This window comes from Pteronotus mesoamericanus, unplaced genomic scaffold (assembly GCF_021234165.1).
Source record: "Pteronotus mesoamericanus isolate MK-2021 breed Mesoamerican mustached bat unplaced genomic scaffold, CSHL_Meso_final contig_20, whole genome shotgun sequence".
NCBI classification, from domain to species: domain Eukaryota; kingdom Metazoa; phylum Chordata; class Mammalia; order Chiroptera; family Mormoopidae; genus Pteronotus; species Pteronotus mesoamericanus.
In genome coordinates, this window is record NW_026555085.1 from 8212527 (window position 1) to 8233356 (window position 20830).

At 37.9% G+C, this 20830-nt stretch overlaps 1 protein-coding gene across 2 annotated transcripts in view; it reads right to left on the bottom strand.

The window, feature by feature from the left end:
* BTBD9 (BTB domain containing 9) overlaps window positions 1–20830 on the bottom strand; it is a 459841-nt gene that overhangs the window by 116521 nt on the left and 322490 nt on the right. For both annotated transcript variants that reach the window (XM_054569314.1, XM_054569315.1), the window contains exon 8: window positions 3771–3960. In XM_054569314.1, coding sequence (XP_054425289.1) covers window positions 3771–3960 — 190 coding nt within the window. The remainder of the gene's footprint in view (window positions 1–3770; window positions 3961–20830) is intronic.

Here is a 20830-nt window from a genome sequence, read left to right on the forward strand (position 1 = left end):
AGGCTTTCTGCTTCTTCTTCATTCAGTGTTGGAAGATTATACTTTTCTAGAAAATTCCATTTTATTGAGATTTTCAAATTTCTTGGCATGTAATTGTTCATAGTTGTTTCTTACAATCCTTTGTATTTCTGTGGTATCGGTTGTTATTTCTCCTCTTTCATTTCTGATATTATTTATTTGGGTCCTCTCCTTTTTTTCTTGATGAGTCTGCCTAGAGGCTTGTCGATTTTATCTTTTCAGAGAACCAGCTCCTGGATTGGTTGATCCTTTGAGTTGTTCTTTTTGTCTCTATGTCATTCAATTCTGCTCTGATCTTGATTATTTCCTTCCTTCTACTTGCTCTGGGATTCATTTGGTGTTTCTCCAGTTCTTGAAGTTGTAGGGTTAGGTCATTTATTTGAAATGTTTCTATCTTTTTTAGGTAGGCCAGTATTGTTATGAACTTCCCTCTCAGGACTGCCTTTGCTGTGTCCCATAGGTTTTGGACTGTTGTATGCTCATTTTCATTTGTTTCCAGAAACTTTTTGACTTCTTCTCTTATCTGATTATTGACCCATTCATTGTTTAATAGTCTACTGTTCAGTCTCCATGAGTTTGCAAGTTTTTGAGGTTTCTCCTTGAGGTTGATTTCTAGATTCAAGCCCTTGCAGTCTGAGAAAATGCCTGTTATTATTTCAATTTTCCTGAATTTGCTGATGCTTGCTTTGTGTCCTATCATGTGGTCTATCTTTGAAAAAGTTCCATGTGCATTTGAAAAGAATGTGTATTTTGCTTCTTTGGGATGAAAGGTTCTATATATGTCAGTTAAGTCCATTTGCTTCAATGCGTCATTCAGCTCCACAATATCTTTGGTGATGTTTTGTTTGGAAGATCTGTCCATTTTTGACAGTGGGGTGTTAAAATCCCCTACTATCAGTGTGTTGCTGTCTGTATTTTTTTTGAAGTCCTCCAAGATTTTCCTCATATATTTGGGTGCTCCTATGTTAGGTGCATATAAGTTTACACTATTTATGTCTCCTTGATGGATTCTTTCTTTGAGCATTATAAAGTGTCCCTCTGGGTCTCTTTTTATGGCCTTTGTTTTGAAATCTATTTTGTCTGATGTAAGTATTGCTACCCCTGCTTTTTTTTCTTGCCCATTTGCTTGGAATATTTTTTTCCATCCTTTTACTTTCAGTCTGTGTAGGTCCTTTGTTTTGATGTGGGTCTCTTGTAGGCAGCATATGTGTGGGTCATGTTTTCTTATCCATTCAGCTATACTGTGTCTTTTGATTGGGGCATTTAGTCCATTTACATTGAGAGTTATTACTGATAGAAACATTTATTTTTTCCCTTTGTGCCTGTGTTTTTCTTTTTCTCACTCTTTTTCTTCATCTTCTTAAAGCAGTCCCTTTAGCATATCTTGTAGTGCTGGTTTGGTGGAGATGTATTCTTTTAGCCTTATTTGCTCTGGGAAACTCCTTATTTCACCTTCTATTTTAATTGAGAGCCTTGTTGGGTGGAGCAGTCTTGATTGTAGGCCTCTGCTTTTCATTAGTTGGAATATTTCTTTTCATTCCCTTCTGGCTTGCAGTGTTTCTATTGAGAAGTCAGCTGCTAGCCGTACCGGAGCTCCCTTATATGTCACTAGCTCTTTCTCCCTTGCTGCCTTTAGGAGTCTTTCTTTGTCTTTGATATTTGTCATTTTAATGATGATGTGTCTTGAAGTGGGCCTGACTGGATTCCTCTTGAATGGTTTTTCTGTGCTTCCTGGATTTGTGAGACCTGTTCTCTCCTTAAGTTGTGGAAATTTTCCATCATTACTTTTTCAAACAGGTTCTCTATCCCTTGCTCCTCTTCTTCTCCTTCTGGTATCCCTATTATGTGGGTATTATTATGTTTCAGGTTGTCCTGCATTTCCCTCAATGCCTCTTCATTCTTTTTGAGTCTTTTTTCCATTTCATGCTCTTTCTGGGAGCTTTTTTCTACTTTGCCCCCCAGCTTGCTGATTTGATCCTCTGCTTCATCTAGCCTGCTTTTGATTCCTTGTATTGTGTTCTTCAGTTCAGAAATGGTATTCTTCATTTCTCTTGTGTCTTCTTGATAGTTTCTATATTCTTTTCCAGGCTGATATAGTTTGCAATAAGTTCCTGATAGTTTCCCTGTAGTTTCTCATAGTTCTCTTTGAGCTCACTGAGCTCATTGAGCTTCCTTAGAGCCATTGTTTTGAACTCAATATCTGTTACTTTACTTGCCTCTATTTCATTTAGTTCTCTCTGTGGGGATTCCTTCTTTTTCCTCATTGAGGGGTGTTTCTTTTCCTTCCCATTATTTGTGAGAGTCGTCGTCGTCTTCTTCTTCTTCTTCTTCTTCTTCTTCTTCTTCTTCTTCTTCTTCTTCTTCTCCTCCTCCTTCTCCTCCTCCTCCCCCTCCCCCTCCCCTCCTCCTCCTCCTCCTCCTTCTTCTTCTTTTCTTCTTCTTCTTCTCCTTCTTCTCCTTCTCTTTCTTCTCCTTCTTCTTCTCCTTCTCCTTCTTCTCCTCCTTCTCCTTCTCCTCCTTCTCCTTCTCCTTCTTCTTCTTCTTTTTTCTTCTGCTTCAATTGATCAGTCTTGATTTCCTGACTTTGTGGATTAAACTTCTATGGTAGTAGGCAGGTCTTTTATTAATTAATTAGTTGATTAATTAATTTCTTTTATTTTCTTTCTGGGTCTACCTCTGATGATGTCAGTTGTTGACCCTGTCTGACCTTAGGCCGTCTGTTTGAGATTTCCAGAAATCTACAGTCTGTGTCTGTCTCCTCCAGTTGTTTATTTAGTCACTCTGCCCTCAGCTATCAGGCTTAGGCACTACAGGGGGCGAGGCAGTGCTCCTGAGGGTAGAACTATCATGTCCTTAGAGGCTGTTACCACTCAAGGGAGTGGTCTGCCTGAGCAAGATGGAGACTGTGAAATGGGGCAGGAGATAGCACCAGGATCCCTGTCCCCCGCTGGCTACTCCCTTAGTTCTCTCCCCAATGCCTCCAACTCTAGTCTCTCCTCAAGAGTCTCTAGGTAGCTCTGTGTCCCCTTTAGCCTGGGGACTACTATCTCTGCAGGCAGCTCTGCACTCAGCACCAAGGCCCAAACACAACTCCTGTCTGGGACAGACTGTCCTGAGGGCAGGGCTATTATTTCCTTTCCTGCTGCTGCCTCTTTGGGGTGTGGCCTGCCTACGCAAAATGGAGACTGCAGAATGGGGAAGGGGTCAGTACTGGGAACCCCCTGGCCACTCCCCCAGTTTTTTCCCCAACACCTCTGTCTCCAGTCTCCCGTCAAGAGTCTCTAGGCAGCTCTGTGTCTCCTTTGGCTGGGGATCTACTATCTCTGCCGGCTGCACCACACTCAGCACCCAGGCCCACGTGTAGGTCCTGGGTGGAGTAAGACTTTTTAGAAATAGGTATCCTATACAGTTCTGCTTGGTTCCTAGTTAGTCACTTATTAAAGTTTCAAATGATTTTGATTCTATATAACCTGTCTTGACATGATACCATAAATCCCTAACCAATATAAACCTAAGGACAGGCCTCTATTCTAGTTCCTCCACAAGTGTAATTTTGATGCATCTCCCCACCAGAGAACACAAACAAGTGCTTTGTATCTCTTTGTTCCCCTTTTCCCACCCTTTATTTGATAATTTAGAGCAAAGAACAGAAGAGCATCTTCTCTGAAGTTATTGGGACCATTATTGCACCAAAACATCATTTGTACACATCTTCCATTTTAAAAGTAATGAATGAAAAGGAATCTTCTTACCGTATTGACCCAATCATGTATGGCTGTGCCAGTTGAACCACAATTGCACCACTTCCTAGCTGGTGACATGTATAGCCAGAATCCCAATCATAATTCTTGGTGTCCCCGTTTAACAAGGCATTTCGGCTTCGACTGACTCCTTCAATCACACTGGCACAATCAGCAATTGTTGCAACATTCTCCATAGGAACTGTGAATCCAACATAAGATTTAGCATCAAGATAAGAGAAGCCAAGTGTTTCCCAATAGTGTGTAATGAAAAAAATTCATTTATATCTATCTTAAATCGATGATAAAAGGAAAACTAGAACATTTTGATTATCTCAAAATATGAACACATTTTCCATGCCAAATGGCTTAAAAAAAAAAAAAAGTTGAACCTAAGGTTGGAATAAACCAACTATATGTAGCAATTAACCCTAAAGAATTTTATTATAAAGAAATATAATGCCCCCCAAAATATAAAATGAACAAAAACATTGCAAAATATTACTATAGTGGAAAACTACACAGTAATTGATATTCACGAACCACAGCTATATGCAAATAGATGAATCAAAAAGCACAATGTTTAACAAAAAAAAAAAAGGCAAGGCACAGGAAAACACAGAGTATGAGTTCATTTGTACAAAGTTTTTAAAAAGGCAAAAGTAAAAATATACTTTGCTTAGAGGCAGATACATTAAGTGTAAAACTAAAAATGAAATCCAGGGAATTATTATACAAACTTGAGGATAATTTGTCTGGAAAGGGGGAGATGAAATCTTGGAGGGGCTTGAAAAGTACTGGTTCTGCTCTGTTCTTAAGCTAGGTGGTAGGTACATGGCACTTGTTTCATTAGTATTCTCTAAAGTGTACTTATTTGCTACATTTAATACATTTGTTTAAAGAAAGATCACACACACACACACACACACACACACACACACACACACACACGTATCTATATTTACTATTTTAGAATACATTAAGCAGGAAAGGGATCCAGGTCATGGCACCAATCCCTTTTCAGAATATACAGTTCTCCTCTGCCATGATTTAGTTCCCTTTTTTCTTTACTATCCCATGTATTTTAATACACATACTCTTTGTTTGCAAACTGCTGTATTTTGAAATGCCAGCTCTTTTTATTCATTCATTCATTCATTATTTTATAGCGTTTATTCCATTACCATTTATCCCACATATGTCTCCTTCTAATTCCATCCATCCCCTGCCCCCATACAACCCTAGCTGTTTTGATTCTGGGTTTCTCTCTGTATGTGAAAGCCGTATCAACCTGTTCCTCATAAAAATCAAGGACTTCCACAAAATGATAGCTATTCAAAAATAGTGTAGATTTTCTAAACACTAGGAAGAGAATGATAAAAAAATGAGGACCTTTTACATCCCTGGGATACTTTCTGTGCATTTACTAGCACTGTGTTTTTCCTTCAGACATTTAGGTTCTTAAACCCAAATCTACAATTAATTCTAGCTATGCACATTCAAGATTTTTAGCTTATTTTACACTAATTTTAAAACAGATTGGGGGAAAAAAAGACAATTTCTCATTAGGTCTGTCCAGAAAAAGTCCAGCCATTATTAATATAATAAGAGTGGTTTGCGTGACATCAATGTAACATAGCAGCCAAGGAGAGTGGACTGGAATGCACATGTGTGAACAATGATGACTCCATTGTACTAGCCAGTGGGGGTGGTAGATGCTGTTGAGTGAACATGTGTACTGTGTGGCTGTCACATTCAAAATGACTAAATAGAGCAATGAATTTGCATCAACTTTTGGGTTAAACCTGAACATTCTTCCACAGAAATTATTCAGATGATTCAGAAGTTTGCAGCTTTGGGCAACTGGTGATTGAGCGCTTCATCACGACAATGCGCCTACTCATGCATCATGCCTCGTGCAGAGTTTTTTAGTGAAACATCAAATTACCCAGGTGACTCAGTCCCCCTAAGTCTAGATTTAGCGCCATGTGACTTTTGGCTTTTCCCAAAACTAAATTCACCTTTGAAAGGGAAGAGATTTCAGACCATCAATGAGATTCAGGAAAATAAAACGGGGAAGCTGATGGTGACTGGAAAAATTGTATGAGGTCCGAAGGTGCTTTCTTTGAAGGGGACTGAGGCACCATTGTCCTATGTACAATGTTTCTTGTATTTTGTAGCTTCTTCAATAAATGGCTTACATGCTGGATCCTTTCTGGACAGACTTTTGTATACTGGACTTTTCAGTATAATACTATACTCTTTGAAAAGAGAGAGGGTGAGCAGTACTACCACTGTGCCAAAACATTTCTAACTGTATAATGATGCTGGGTAAATAACCTTACATGTATCTTTTACGCAATGCGTTTATTTCCCAAAGTTGGGCATGCCTGTACTTGAGACCTCACCTCACAGACCTTCTCCAATGGCTCAGTTCTCAGCAGATGAGGACAGCCATCCACAGATAAAGGGAAGAAGGGAAGGAGGAAGGGAGAGAGGACGAATTTTCTGATGATGAACCTCTTCACTATGAAGCTTAGTCCAAAACAAAAAGCCAAAACAAAGGTGAAATAACCTGTTAGGACAGTTTTCTGATGGAGAAGGGGCTTAGAGAGAAGGTCCCTATGACTTTGAAAAGAGACAGATGAAGGACTATATTTAGAGGCTAAGTCCTGGTACCTCTGTCTCATGGAAAGGAGGAAGTATTCTGTGATTTGGAAGAGAGAACTTAAGGAAAGGACACAAGATGGACAGTAAATTGAGCTGAAACATAAAATAATACTGTAGGTAATGTGGACTGCAGTAACAGCTCCCACCCTCCCAGCACTTAATGAAGCACACATTATTCTCTGCTTTACCTGGGTATTTAATGACAATCAGCATAGTGGCTGTGTTCATTGTATCACTCAGCTGATAGAAGCTTTGTATTAATATGTGGTTCCTCCACCACAGTAGCAGTGAGGAGACAGTGAGCTAGTGACTGGCTTTTAAAACTGTTCCCCCAAGGTAACACACACTTGGCTTACATTTGATTGACTAAGGTAAGTCACTGGCCCTTATCTAAGTTCAAAGGAAGTGCGAAAGGGTAACCCTGCTGTGTGCCCAGGGGAAGAAAGGGAATGTTTTGCGAGCAATATTAACATTTACCACAATCATTAAAACAGGATGAAGGAATATTCAGTATATAGATAAATCTAGTTCATTCCTTTAAAGTATTTAAAATACTTACTGTGTAAATATGCAAGCATTTATAAATCTAGCCTTCTAAGGGACATTCAGATTGTTATCATCCTTTCCTTTGTGATTACAAACAAGTGTTTTCTTACGTACATGGGTAAGGGCTTCTTTTAGGAATATATATATATATATATTCCTTACATACACCACCAGGAATATATGTATATTCCTTACATGTAGCGGGTGGTGCATGCTACATATATGAATATGAATATATATATATATATATATATATATATATATTTTCACACTCATGGCTATGAGTTAACTTTCCATTTGCCAAATTATTCACCAAAGTGCCTGGAAAAATTTATACACTCAACTCAGTGTTCCTCCTTACATCTCTTGGTAATGTCAGACAGATGAATGTGACATGATATCTCAATGTGGTTTTAGTTTTTGTGTTTTTGTTAGATAAAACATTTTTATCCCTCTAGAATCATTCTCCACTTCTCATCTGTAAACTATCTTTATCTTATGTCTATTTTTCTATTGTCTCTCTGATTTGCAGAATGCTACTCTTTTGTTGGTTAATATATTGAGTTGATATATTTAATATTTTCCTTTATGATTTGTGTTTTTCCTTTCTTTATAAATTCTTTCCTACCCTGAATAAAAATATTTTCCTATAGTTTCTTTTAAAAGTTTTCTAATTTTGCTTTTCACGTTTGTTCACTTATTTAGGATTTACTTTTGGTATGTGGTAAAATAGAAATCTACTTTCATTTTTTACTCATAAGGTTAGTCAATTTCCCCAGCACCATTTAATGAACAGTCCATCCCCCTCCCCCCAATTTATGTTACTTACTCATATATAGTCTTCGTATATATTTGCGGCTCTTTTTAAGACCTGCAGTTTATTTCACTGATTTTCCTAGCCTTGTGCCTATATGATGTTGTTTTAATCACTATAATTTTACAGTAATCTTAAAATCCAATAAAGTGAACATCTCTCCTCACTACTCCCTTGATCCTTTTCTTCTTCAAAATTGTCATGAATATTCTTGGTCCTCTTAGGAAAATTTTCCTTAAATATACTAGCTTATAAAAATGTTCACAGTGTGTCTTCTTTTTATTCCAAATATATTTTTGTACCTTTCTTTCTATCTTTTTTTTGATCAGTTCTATACAGGTTTGTCCAGGTCCACTTTATTAGTGTTTTCAAAGAACCAACTTTTGGTTTTGTTGATTCTTTATTTTCTACTTCACTAAATTTTTATTATCTCTTCCTTCTATTCTTTTGCAATTACTCTATTTCTTTTTAATTACTTGAAGTGAATTCTTAATTCATTAATCTTTCTTCTTTTCTAATACATGAGTTTAAAGCCAATTATTTTACCTCTAAGTCCTGATTTATCTTCATTTTTAAGTTTTGACATAATAGTATTTTGAAGGGTACTATTGGTCAGGTATTGTGTAGAATGTCCCTCAGTTTGGGTTTGTCTGGTATTATAGTATTTTAAAAGTTGATCTCTTCTGCCCTGATCGCTATGGTTGAGATGGCTGGAGCACTGCCCCATAACCAAAAAGTTGTGTGTTCAGTTCCCAATTGGGGCACATTCCTAGGTTGTGGGTTTGATCCTGGTCCTGTAGCAGGTGGTGCATACTGGAATGCATGTAATCTGGGTCTGGGTGCTGGACTGGGCACTGATGCCCAACCCAGAGCATATGGGAGGCAACCAATCAATGCTTCTCTCTTTTATCAATGTTTCTCTCTCCCCTTTCCTCTCTTCCTTAAAGCAATGAAAAAAAAATGTTCTTGAGTGTGGATTAAAAGTTGATCACTTCTAAATATTTTCTAAGTGCATTAAGATTTTTTCTTTGACCCATAAATTATTTAAAAGTATGTTTTTAACTTTCCAAAATTTAGCTTTCCAAATATAACTTTTCAAGTTACCTTTTTGTTACTGATTTTAATTACATTGCAATGTGGATAAAAAATAGTGTGGTCTGTGAGATATTGACTTTGTAAAATTTGTTGAGATTTGCTGTGTGGCCTAGCAAATGGTTAATTCTTATTGATATTTTATGTGTGCCTGAAGAGAATGTGTAGTCTCTTATTTGGGAGATGTATGGTTCTATGTATATCTATTATATAAAATGTATTAATTGTACTGTTTAAATAACTTACATGCTTATTAATTGCTGAGAGAAGTTTGTTAAAATCTCCCACTATTGGCTATAGATTTGTTAATTTTTCTTTATAATTTTGTCAATTTTGCTTTAATATTTTGAGACTATACCATTTCATGTGTATTCTTTTAGAATAACATCTTCCTGGTGGATTGAACCTTTCATCATTGCATAGTATCATTCTTTATCCCTAATAGTGCCTTTGTCCCAGAGTCTATATTGTCTGATGTCAAATAACTAACACCTCTACCTGGCTACTGTTTCCTTAGTATCACTCTATGTTCTATTTTTCCGGGCTGTTGTAAATAACATATAACTAGATTTTTAAAAAATTTAGTGTTTTTTTAAACTGGTAGATTTACATGACTTACATTAATTGTTATAACTGATATCTTTGGATTGACTCTTACTTTCTTTTACAAAATTTTTCTTGTGCTCCCCTACCTCTCTGTCTATTCAGTTCCGGTTTTCTAATGGAGTGACAGTTTCCCTCACTCCCTTCATTAGCTATTTCTATTGATTTTATCTGAAGGTTATATATTTCTACTCTTTCACTAAATTTTAGGTATGCACACCACTCTTAACAATGCCTATAATTAAAAACCACATATGCCTTTCTCCTGAACAATATAAAAGACCTTAACAGTTTTTAATACACATCACGTGTCTCCTGGCTTATTATTTAACATTTTAGTTCCACCTTGCTTTATATTCTGTACATCAATTATTATTATTTCATCACGTCAAAACTTATTTATTCACATTCACCAATTTGTTCACCATTACTTTTTTATATAGTCCGTCCTTCTTGGTTGAACTTCCTTCTAAGAAATCTTTCATGTCATTAGTATTCAGCAGTCTTTGTTTAAAAGTGTATTGTGATAAAATAGGCTACTTGAATATAAAAACTCTATGTTAAAAGCTATATTTTTTCCTCCGCAGTTTGAAGACATTATCCCATGGTATTCTGGCTTCTGCTGTTATGTCCACTCAAGTCTGCTACCCTTCTATTACAATTGTTAGTTTCTCTACAGATAATATGTTAAGGCTTTCTCTTTTGGTTTGGTGTTTTACAACTTTACTACGTTGCACCAAGATGTAGATTAAATTTATCCTGCTTAGGACTGAGTATGAACATTTATGACTTTATCAAGTCTGGATAATTTTGGCTATTATTTGTTTGGATATTGATTCTCCCTCATTTTGTTTTCTTCTTCTTTATAATTCCCTTTAGACCTCTGTTGGAACTTTTCATTTCCTCCTCCATGTTTCTTAACCTTCGTTTCATTTTTTCCTCTTTACTTCTTTTTTGAAGCATTCTGGGTAATTTCTTAAAATTCTCTTTAGGTATGGCTAAGTTGCCCACTGAATTATTAAAACTTCACTACTAAACAAAAACTACACAGCACTTAAAATAAATGAATTAGAGCTACGTGCATCAACAAAGCTCAATCTCACATTGAAAGCTGGTTAAGAAGAGCAAGCCAAAAAAATACATAGAGCATATTTCCATTTTTACTGTGTAGTAACACATACCTATGTGGTGAACTTAGAAAGAAAAGCTAGGAAATAGTAAACACTAAAATTAAGAAGAAGAGTTGCCTCTGGAAAGGAAGATAGTAGGGATGTGAAAGGGGGAGGGACACACAAAGGGCTTTCGAGGTTTAGTAGTGCTTCACTTCTAAAGCTGAGTAGTGAGCATGAGAGTGTTCTGGTCTCCAAACTTTACACATATGCTCCTTACATTCTTTTGCACATATGGAATATTTTTAAAATAATTTCACACATTTTAACACTGTTCTTACGAAAACCAAAACAATGGCAAAACTGAAAATATGAAACCTTTTATGATGACTTTGAATACTGATATCCTCTGTAGCATCCACTAAGCCTTACCAGTTATCTTTGCTGATGCTCCCCGAATTTGCCAGTTTCCACCTACCCTATGTTACTGCTTCACAATTTTATTCCTAGATAATATGATGTTAACTAATGGCCAATTAGTACAGCAGCATCAGGGACTATCACAAAATCATAGCTGATATAGTTTCAAGCTCTTTGGGAAACAAGTCTGGGATAAGTACTCAGCACTCTTTTTCATAGACACATAAGTGGGTTTATTAAAGAAGATTCTTTCAGTCTCTAACAGGGTCTCCAAGCAAAATTACTTTAGTAATATTACCTTCTGACTCTCTGGAATCTTAAGGTGGTCTAACAAAAGTGCTAAATAGAATAATTTTGTTTTCTTAATAAAGAATTCTATGTCAATGTGCTGGAGAACAGCATACCATTCTGACAACAATTATTCACTAATGTTTATTAGTCAAAATTTGGATCTACAAAGGGTACCCAATACAGACACATCTCATCATATACGCATAGAAGTGGACTTTACCAGTGAAATCTACCCCAAGTCCAATGTTTCCTTCCAAGAAGTAGCTTCTGCTAGAACTCTACTAGCACCCTGATAAGCAACTGTGTCTACTTTATAAGATACAAAATCAAAATATTACCACTTTTCTTAATTCTCATGTCTACTTTTTGTTAATCAGTCAAATTTACAGTAAAATGACTAAATGATGCCAACAAGTGGAAGGAAGAGAAGGAGAGGGACTGAGCACAAACCCAGTGTATAAGGACCTTCTGTAAATAACCAAGATGAGATCTCTACTCCAGGAGCATACCAATACAATTCTCAATATCCAAATCAGCACTTAAATCTGCTCTAATCTGACAATCAGAGATTTAGTATGTGAGTTTCATAAGGGCAGGAATTTTATTTCTCTTCTTCACTGGTGTACTCCTAACTGCCAAGAAATAGTGCCTAGCATATAGGAGGGGTTGAGTAAATATTTGCTGAATGAATGAATCAGAGCTGGAAAAGGATGCCTATGTAGGCTGTGGCACTTAACCTTGCTTAACATAGTTCCTTACCAAAGATAAAAAATCTAAAAGTTACTGAATAAAGCAGAAAAAAATTGCTTTCTCAGTGAAAGTTTTCTTAGAAAAGTAAAGTATAATCAATCTTTGGGTCTTGACCTAAACATTAGAAAGAAAACAACTATGCCCGCTGTGGAAGAGCTGCTCTAGAAGCATTACACACACCTTCGGCTTTCTTAACTTCTCCCCTAAGAGTTTACCACACATACAGACAGTTTGGGCACTTACGGTAGACTGAAATATCCTGTGATGAAACAACCATTTTGGGGAGTTGAGGCAGGAGAGGAGGAATGTATATAACGATGTGGTGGTTAAAGAACAGAAAAGCTCTTTTATGACTGAGGGGCGAGCTATAGTCACACACAGGAGTTCTTGCAGAAGAGGTTTGTCCTGTCACTGCTGGGTTTACTGACACACAGACGCGACTCTCTCCATTTCAGCAGTAAATAACTGTTATTAATTTTTCGTCCTATAAACACAAATGTCAGCCTGTCTAACTGGACTGCCTGTTAATTACTCAATGGTTTGAATATGTTCTATGGTCTTCCTTACTGGGGAAAAATAGAGTGATTCTGACTGTAACGCGCAGAAGGTGTCATACTGGTTTTCTTCCCAGAGGGGCTAGGCTGCTCCCCATTTGAATGTTCACTGCCATCTTTCACATGAGTCTGATAAATTTATTAAAAACACCATCTGGAGAAGACTCAGCTTTGTGCTGTATTTCCAGTCTTCCTGTTCCCTCCCCTGTCCCACTGGAATTTCTGCCCCAATTTGTGTCACTTTGTTTACAAAACCATACTGCCAAAATCTAGCATCTTGTGTCTGTCTCTTTATGGTTTTACTCTGCCATCCTTCAGTTATATACCTATTACAATAGCCTATGCTATGAGCAAAAGGCAAAGGGGAATTGCCTGGGCAGAAATTACTTTTCCCCTCTATGCACATAGCAATTCTGCTCAAACAAATTAAATTTGCTGCTTCTGAATGCAGAAGTTGCATGTTAACAAAGTGTATACATTTTCTAAGTGTATGAATGTTGGGATGACTCAGACTGTGAGGACCTGTAGAAAAGTGATCTGAAGACAATTTCACTATTCTTCATTCTTATGCAGCACCGGGAGTGGCCAACAACTTGCCAGTAAATTTAATTCAGGAGTAATAAATTTTTATTTATTTTTAATTTTTATTGTTCAAATACATTTGTCTCCATTTTCCCTCCACCACTTTCCTTGCCCCATCCACCCCCACCTCCCACCCTCAATCCTTCCCCACTTTGGCTTTGTCTATGGGTCCTTTTTTATATGTTCCTTGATTTGACCCTTACCGTTCTTTTCGCCGTTACCCGCCTCCTTCCTTCCCTCTCATTACTGTTGGTTTCTTTTTTTCTTTCTATGTTGCTATAGTTATATTTCCCTTGATTGTTTGTTTTGTTGATTAGGTTCCACTTATAGGTGAGATCATATGGTATGTGTCTTTCACCCCCTGGCTTATTTTACTTAGCATAATGCTCTCTAGTTCCATCCATGCTGTTGCGAAGGGTAGTAGCTCGCTCTTCCTGCTGCGTAGTATTCCATTGTGTAAATGTACCATAGTTTTTTGACCTACTCATTTTCTGATGGGCACTTAGGTTGCTTCTAGCACTTGACTATTGTAAATTGTGCTGGTATGAACAGTGGGGTGCACAGGTCCTTTTGAATTGGCATTTTGGGGTTCTTAGGGTTAAAAGGCAGTTCCATTTTTAGCTTTCTGAGGAAATTCCAAACTGTTTTCCACAGTGCCTGTACCAGTCCGCATTCCCACCAACAGTGTACTAGGGTTCCCTTTTCTCCACAACCTTGCCAGCACTTGTTGTTGATTTGGTTATGATGGCCATTCTGACCGGTGTGAAGTGGTATCTCACTGTGGTTTTAATTTGCATTTCTCTGATGGCTAGTGATGATGAGGATCCTTTCATATGTCTCTGGGCCCTGTGTCTATCCTCCTTGGAGGAGTGTCTGTTCAGGTCTTTTCCCCATTCTTTAATTGGATTGTCTTCCTGGAGTAGAGTTGTGTGAGTTCTTTATATATTTTGGAGATCAAACCCCTGTGTGAGATATCATTGGCAAATATATTTTCCCATATGGTTGGCTCCCTTTTCATTTTGCTGATGTTTTCTTTAGCTGTGCAGAAGCTTCTTATTTTGATGAGGTCCCACTTGTTTATTCTTTCCTTTATATCCCTTGCTTTAGGGGACTTATCGGTGAAAATATGGCTGCGTGGGATATCTGAGAGTATCCTGTCTCTGTTCTCCTCTAGGACTTCTGTGGTGTTGCAACTTATATTTAAGTCTTTTATCCATCTTGAGTTTATTTTTGTGTATGGTGTAAGTTGGTGGTAGACTTTCATTTATTTGCATGTAGCTATCAAGTTCTCCTAACACCATTTGTTGAAGAGGTTGTCTTTACTCCATTTTATGTTTCTGCCCCCCTTGTTGAATATTAATTGATCATAGAGACATGGGTTTATTTCTGGGCTTTCTATTCTGTTCCATTGATCTACATGTCTGTTCTTATGCCAGTACCAGACTGTTTTGATTACAGTGGCCTTGTAATGTAGTTTGATGTCAGGTACTGTGATCCCTCCTACTTTGTTCTTTTTTCTCAAAATTGCTGCAGCTATTCAGGGTCATTTATGGTTCCATATAAATTTTTTAAATGTTTGTTCTATATCTGTGAAATACGTCACCGGCATTTTAATAGGGACTGTACTGAGTCTATAATTGCTTTGGGTAGCATGGACATTTTGATGATGTTATTCTTCCAATCCATGAACACAGTATATGCTTCCATTTATTTGTGTCTTCCTTAATTTCTTTCTTCAGTGTTGTGTAGTTTTCTGCATACAGGTCTTTTACCTCCTTGGTTAAATTTCTTCCTAGGTACTTTATTTTTCTTGTTGCTATAGCAAATGGGATTTTTTTTTTCCGATTTCTGATATTTCATTGTTGGTGCTCCAAAATGCCTTTGATTTCTGAATATTGACTTTATACCCCACTGTTTTGCCAAATTCACTTATTAGGTTGAGTAGTTTTTTGGTGGAGTCTATGGGATTTTCTATGTACATTATCATGTCATCTGCAAACAATTATAGTTTTACTTCCTAATTCAGAAGTAATAAATTTTTAAAAGGCAGTATTACTTTACTAGGACATGACCTGAGGACCATCTGTACCGGCTATATTTAAAGATAAGACTGACATGTTATTTTACTGTCTCCAGAGATCACCTTTAAGAGGTAGGGAAAACAAACTCAAAAATTTAAAAAAATGAAACAGCACTTAGCATTTGCAGAAGATCATCACCTTCAAAACTGTGCCTGTGCTGGGCTTCCTTTACTACTTCCTGCCTGTTTTCATTGCAAAATGTTTTCTAACTGCACAGTGGTTCACACAGCAAGTAAATACTTAACTGCTTCAGCATAAATTCTTCTCTACTGCCAAGATTTTCAGAGATACAAAGTATTTCTTTCAAAAAGACAACTATGGCTATTAGCTGAAGGTCACACAGATATATTCTCCTACAGACCCACACATTTTGTTTTCAAAAGGGGACTCATCCTAGGGGCCTGTCACCAGGCCTACAAAGGAACTTGTTGCTGACCAGGCAAGCTTCCAACCCAACTGCAATCCGCACTCTGTCAAGTAGTCTAAAGGAAAAAAACCACCCACAGCTGTTTGTCTCAACAGCTGTAAAAGAACAATAGGGAATTAGAGCACAAGATCGTCTTTCTTGGAAACCATCAAAAGCTACAAAAATGTATTCTACAAACACTGGCACTAAGTAACATTAATTCTTAGTTTTATCTATCAGGTTAAAAAAAATCACTTTTCAATCATATATCACATCACATCGCTGAAGAAAAATCTTTTAAACTTTTCCTTCCCCATTCCTTCCCCAAATTTTCCCAGTTCCCAGCTCTGTGAGAAGGCTGCTTCCTAACGCAACTCCAAGGATTCAGTCAGGAGCACCTCTCCGTTCTGGCAGGGGAAGCTCGTGGGAAGAAAACAGACCATGCCTTTGAGTGCTGGAGCCCCATTTCTCTGAGCCTTTTCCTTTTTTTTTTTGTTTTGTTTCATTTTTACCCATTTTAATTAGTACTAATCTTAGTGTTCTCATCATTCCTGTTCTAGCTCTAATTCTGACATCACCAAAGTTGCCCCAAACATAACATATCTTGAGATTGATTATAAGGGCTTGGACAATCACACTCAGCTCTGTTTAGCCAGTGATAGAAAGAAGTAACACTTTTCCAAACTTCGTATGAGCTCCACCACAAACCCCAAATAGTAAAACTTTATAACTTTTATAAAGCTATACCTCCAAACACTTCAGAGGAAATGGTCTTTTTCTAGAAGATGAAGGTGAGGAATCAGGTGGTTATTCTCAGGGACAAAGGTGAAGTGGGATGGGACCAGGTCATCTTTTGCACAAGTTTACTGGGATCAGTGAACTCTCTCTCCTCACACTGGGGTCTTTGAAGAAAAGCACGGCCCAGAACTAACTCTTGAAGAGGTCTACTCTCCTCTGTGTAGTTTGAAGGCTGGAAGTTTCAGCTGTGAGAACATTCAATTCAAAAAGACGTTAAAACAGCGATTTCCAACCACTGTGCTGTAAGAATTTTTAAAAACATGCAATACCTGACTATTTAGTCAGGGGCACTGACCTCTTCTCCCTATTTTATTGTAAAAAAAAATAATGACAACAGCCAATGCAACAACAACCGTCTGGTGTAAATGAATCAAAATTATACCTATTATTTTTGTCAGATTGACAAAAACATATAATTTTAGTTGTTAGATTATGTGTACCATGAGATTAAAAAGGTTGAAAACTGCCGCCTTAAAGACTCAAGCATCAGACATTTAACAGCAGTAACCACTGCAGTTTATCAAAGAGGGATTCACTTTGTTGATGAGGCCTTGAAATTTAGGACAAAGCCATTTCCAGGTGTAAGAAAAAAGATATTCAAAACATCCAACTCTGTGTTTGAACTAATAGGCAATGTCTCGTTGAGGTGTTTTTTCTTTCCCCTTTTCTCTGGACATAATCTGTCAGAGAAATAGAGTCTATATGTGCCCCCAACATAGGGACAAGTTGTGCAAGCTGATGGGGATGGGGATAATTACCTAACATACAAAGAGCCACTGAAATCGGTTTTACAGGTTTTGAAAATTATCTCAAAAAATTTTAAGAAGTTATAACATAAAGGGGAACATTTTCCGTATCAACAGGGTTTTACATGGATTTATTTTTCCTTACCTCCTAAAAGATATTGAAATCAACAGTTATTTTTGTTCCTCTACTGGTTGAAAGGTCTTGTCTGGCCACAACAATTCTGTGACTCACGATCAGAGGTGTCACCACAGCTTGGGGGAATACTTCTCATTCCCATTGAACATAGAACAGAGGATGTGCAAAAGGTTTTTTAAAAGCCTCACAAAAGAAGTGGTTGTTTGCTTAATACTTTTTTGTAAAGAAGTTTAAAAAAAAAGATCCCTTTCGTAAAGTAGTAGCTTTTTTAAATTTTAAGCAGAAGGATGGATCTGGTTCAGACAATTTTAAGTCAGGATGATTCTGGGATAATGAATAACTCAGTTTTTACATCTTAAATGGCATTTCTTTAACGTGCATCAATAACTATAAAATTTGGATTTTTATTAAAAGAAGTATTGGTAGTGAGGTGTTCAAACATTAAGTGAAGCCCTGTACATTGTACAGGAAATATCCCAATCAGATCTGTGACAAGCATGCACCTACAACTCCTCTGGCAGGACATTCCTGCCACAGCTTTTGGAGGAAGAGAGAAATAAGCTAGAGATGATGCTAAATCCTCACATGTCTTAGCACCTACAAAGCATCCTTGATTGAGCTGTGTGAGAAGGAATCTCTGAGATTCTCAAGGGAGCAAGGCTGGAATTTAGCAGAAACATGTAAGTGAGTCTCAACATCTGAATACTGGGCTCTCAGAACTGACACTCAGTAATCAAATCACAGAGGATGCCTGAGGGAAAAGCTTGCCTCCTGGGCACTCTCCCACTTTTAGCCTGAGGGATCAGCCCAGGGCTGTGGGGAGGTGAGCAATACCCAAGGTGACACTGAGGTGGTGATGCCTCTCTAAGGGGGGAACTTGGGGTCTCTGGGGGAATCTGGCACCCCATATTCAAAGACTGACAGTCAGGGTCTTCTAAGTGACCTGGAACAACTCTATTCTTACTTCTAAGTAAAGTAGTTATCCAAAGGGGGGAAAAAAAACCAAAAAAACCTTGGTAAAACACACAGTTCATAGTACTTTCTGGAGGCCAAAGTTAATCTAGATTGAGGAAATAGAATCATGTTATGTTTTCCAGTAAATTTACAGTGTGTGATGAAAAAAATCTTGCCTAAAATACAATAAAAGGTAATTTTAAGAGAGCCTTTTGCTACTACTTTCAATTGATTATTCTTTTAATGATTTAACACAGTGTTTTGGGAAATAAAAATGGCAATTTTAAATGGATCTTTATCACAAATATTTCATATCTGCCTCTTAAGAAGCATCTTATTGCTGAGGTCTAACTCTCTCTGCATCATGTCTATGTACTTTAACTCTGAGAGGGGGGTTGGCTGCTCTCCTGCCCTCCTTCAGCTCTGGCACCCCCTGGACAAGGCAGACGCCCAAAGACTAACCTCAGCTCTGTAAACGGATTCCTGGGCTATCGCAAGGAGGACATTTAACCATCCCGGACTGTTTCTTTACCTCCAAAGAGAATAATCTCTTCTGCTCTCTATATTCTTATGAACATTGACAGAATGAATGAATTAGATGATGTTTATAAAAGCATCTTGAGATTTTCAAAGGCAAGATCCTGGCTTAGTACTTCCCAGCCATGAAGAGCAGGCTTTGTCCCATGTGGAATGGGTAAATAGGACGAGCGTTTTAGGAATCTGCGTATTATACAAGCAGGGAGATTTCTATTCCCATGAGCCACCTTGTCAGTATAAAAGGATTGGGGGCAAGGGAAAGAAGAACCAATAACAATTCGACTGACCTGCAAAAAACTATTAGCACCTGCTAGTGTAATATGCAGCTGGCACTTTCAGAATAACCAAGAAAGCAGTTCTTTCTGGTCGATATTTGCTGGGGACAGCAATTTCTGACTAACTGAATCAGATCAAGATGATCCAAATCATTAGAGCAAAGAATTCTCTTTGTGCTAACAGTATAGTGGCTACAGGTCTCTTTTCATTAAACAAAGAAGTCTGTCCACAGCCTACCTTCTAGGACAGTCACTGCTTTGAGGTTCTTGAGTGAGAAAGTAAAATATTTAAAAAATCACAGACAAAAATGGGCTTATAATTTATCAGTGAGAATGACAGTGGTAAATGCCATGTGGTTGCCCCACTCTTCTTAGGGGAAGGCAGGCGGGGGAGCAGGGAGAGAGGAGAAAAAAAGGTTCCCTACAGTATTTAGATGGTCTTCAAATGTTCATAATTTCCTTAGGGTGTGCTTGTTGCCAAGTTGACAGATGTTGCTGGAAAAACCTGTACTATTCTGAAGAAAGGCTAACCTTTCAAGAGTGGGAGAGGGGGAGGGAGACAGCCCATCCCTTTGGTGAAGAGATGACATTAAACTGGACAGCAAACTACCCTTAGCATGCTGCACCTTTTAAAGGCTGTATAACACTGCCAAAGTGAACTGTCCTGGGAAAAATTTCATTTTCCCTGGTTTTCCTTGCCATTAGTTTAAATTAGTTTTTAAAACTAAATATTTGCATGCCCTAGATAAATAAGTGATTATTAATTATTACTTTTTTAAACTGCCATGACTCTGAGCTATCGGTTGCACAACATCCCCCTAAGAGAAGCCATCGCTCTGCCATTTTATGCTCTCTCCTAAGCCTCTGCCCACGTCTTTTCTCATTCCTTCTTCCTTATTATACTTTATGCATGAAGAGAAATCGGTTCTGCAAAGCAGACTGCCAAGTGTCTTACCCCTGACTTCTCAACTGGGTGCAAACTCACCGGCCTCTTTTACTTGCCTGGCTCTTGACATTTCCAAAAGAGATCCATAGAGGATCAAGAATGCTGAGTATTAATTTATGGAACAAAATGGCAGTTTTGCAAAACCTTAGTCCTTTGCCACCAAAAAGGGGAATAAAGCATATCAGGACCTCCTTGTTTAAGACTGTCAACCTGTAAGTCAGTCAGTGCAGTAAAATCAGCATTCTAGGTGGTAAGAGCTGGGGCTGGGAGGCAGAGGGGAGAGCTGAGTGTGGCCAGACCTCCCTCTCCAGTATGCACTGCCTTTGTCCTCTTCCCAAGGAGGACTGCACCTCCCTTTTGTCTCCAAAGGAGTTTTCTTGCATTCCCAACTTGAAACCTCCCCTGTACATATCCACATGCTCTTGCTCATTAATGTGACCATTAGTCTTTTCTTACTGTGTCCTGGTTATAGCCAATGTTTTTATCAGCTCTGATAAGGGAAACTCACCGAATATCTTCTTGTGGAAGGCAGATTAACCACCCTAGCCATTTAAAGATGAACAGTAATGTGCCATAAGGAAAATTATACCTCCAGCATGAAAATCTGCAATTGGGGAACCATTTTACAGGAGAGTGTTCATTTATATCAATTATCTTGTTTATCAAAGACAATAAAACCCAAACTGGTAGTAAAAAGGTACAGAGTGCACTGTGAGGAATAATTAGGTCTTACCCTTCTGGAGGCCGACAGCCATTTACCAC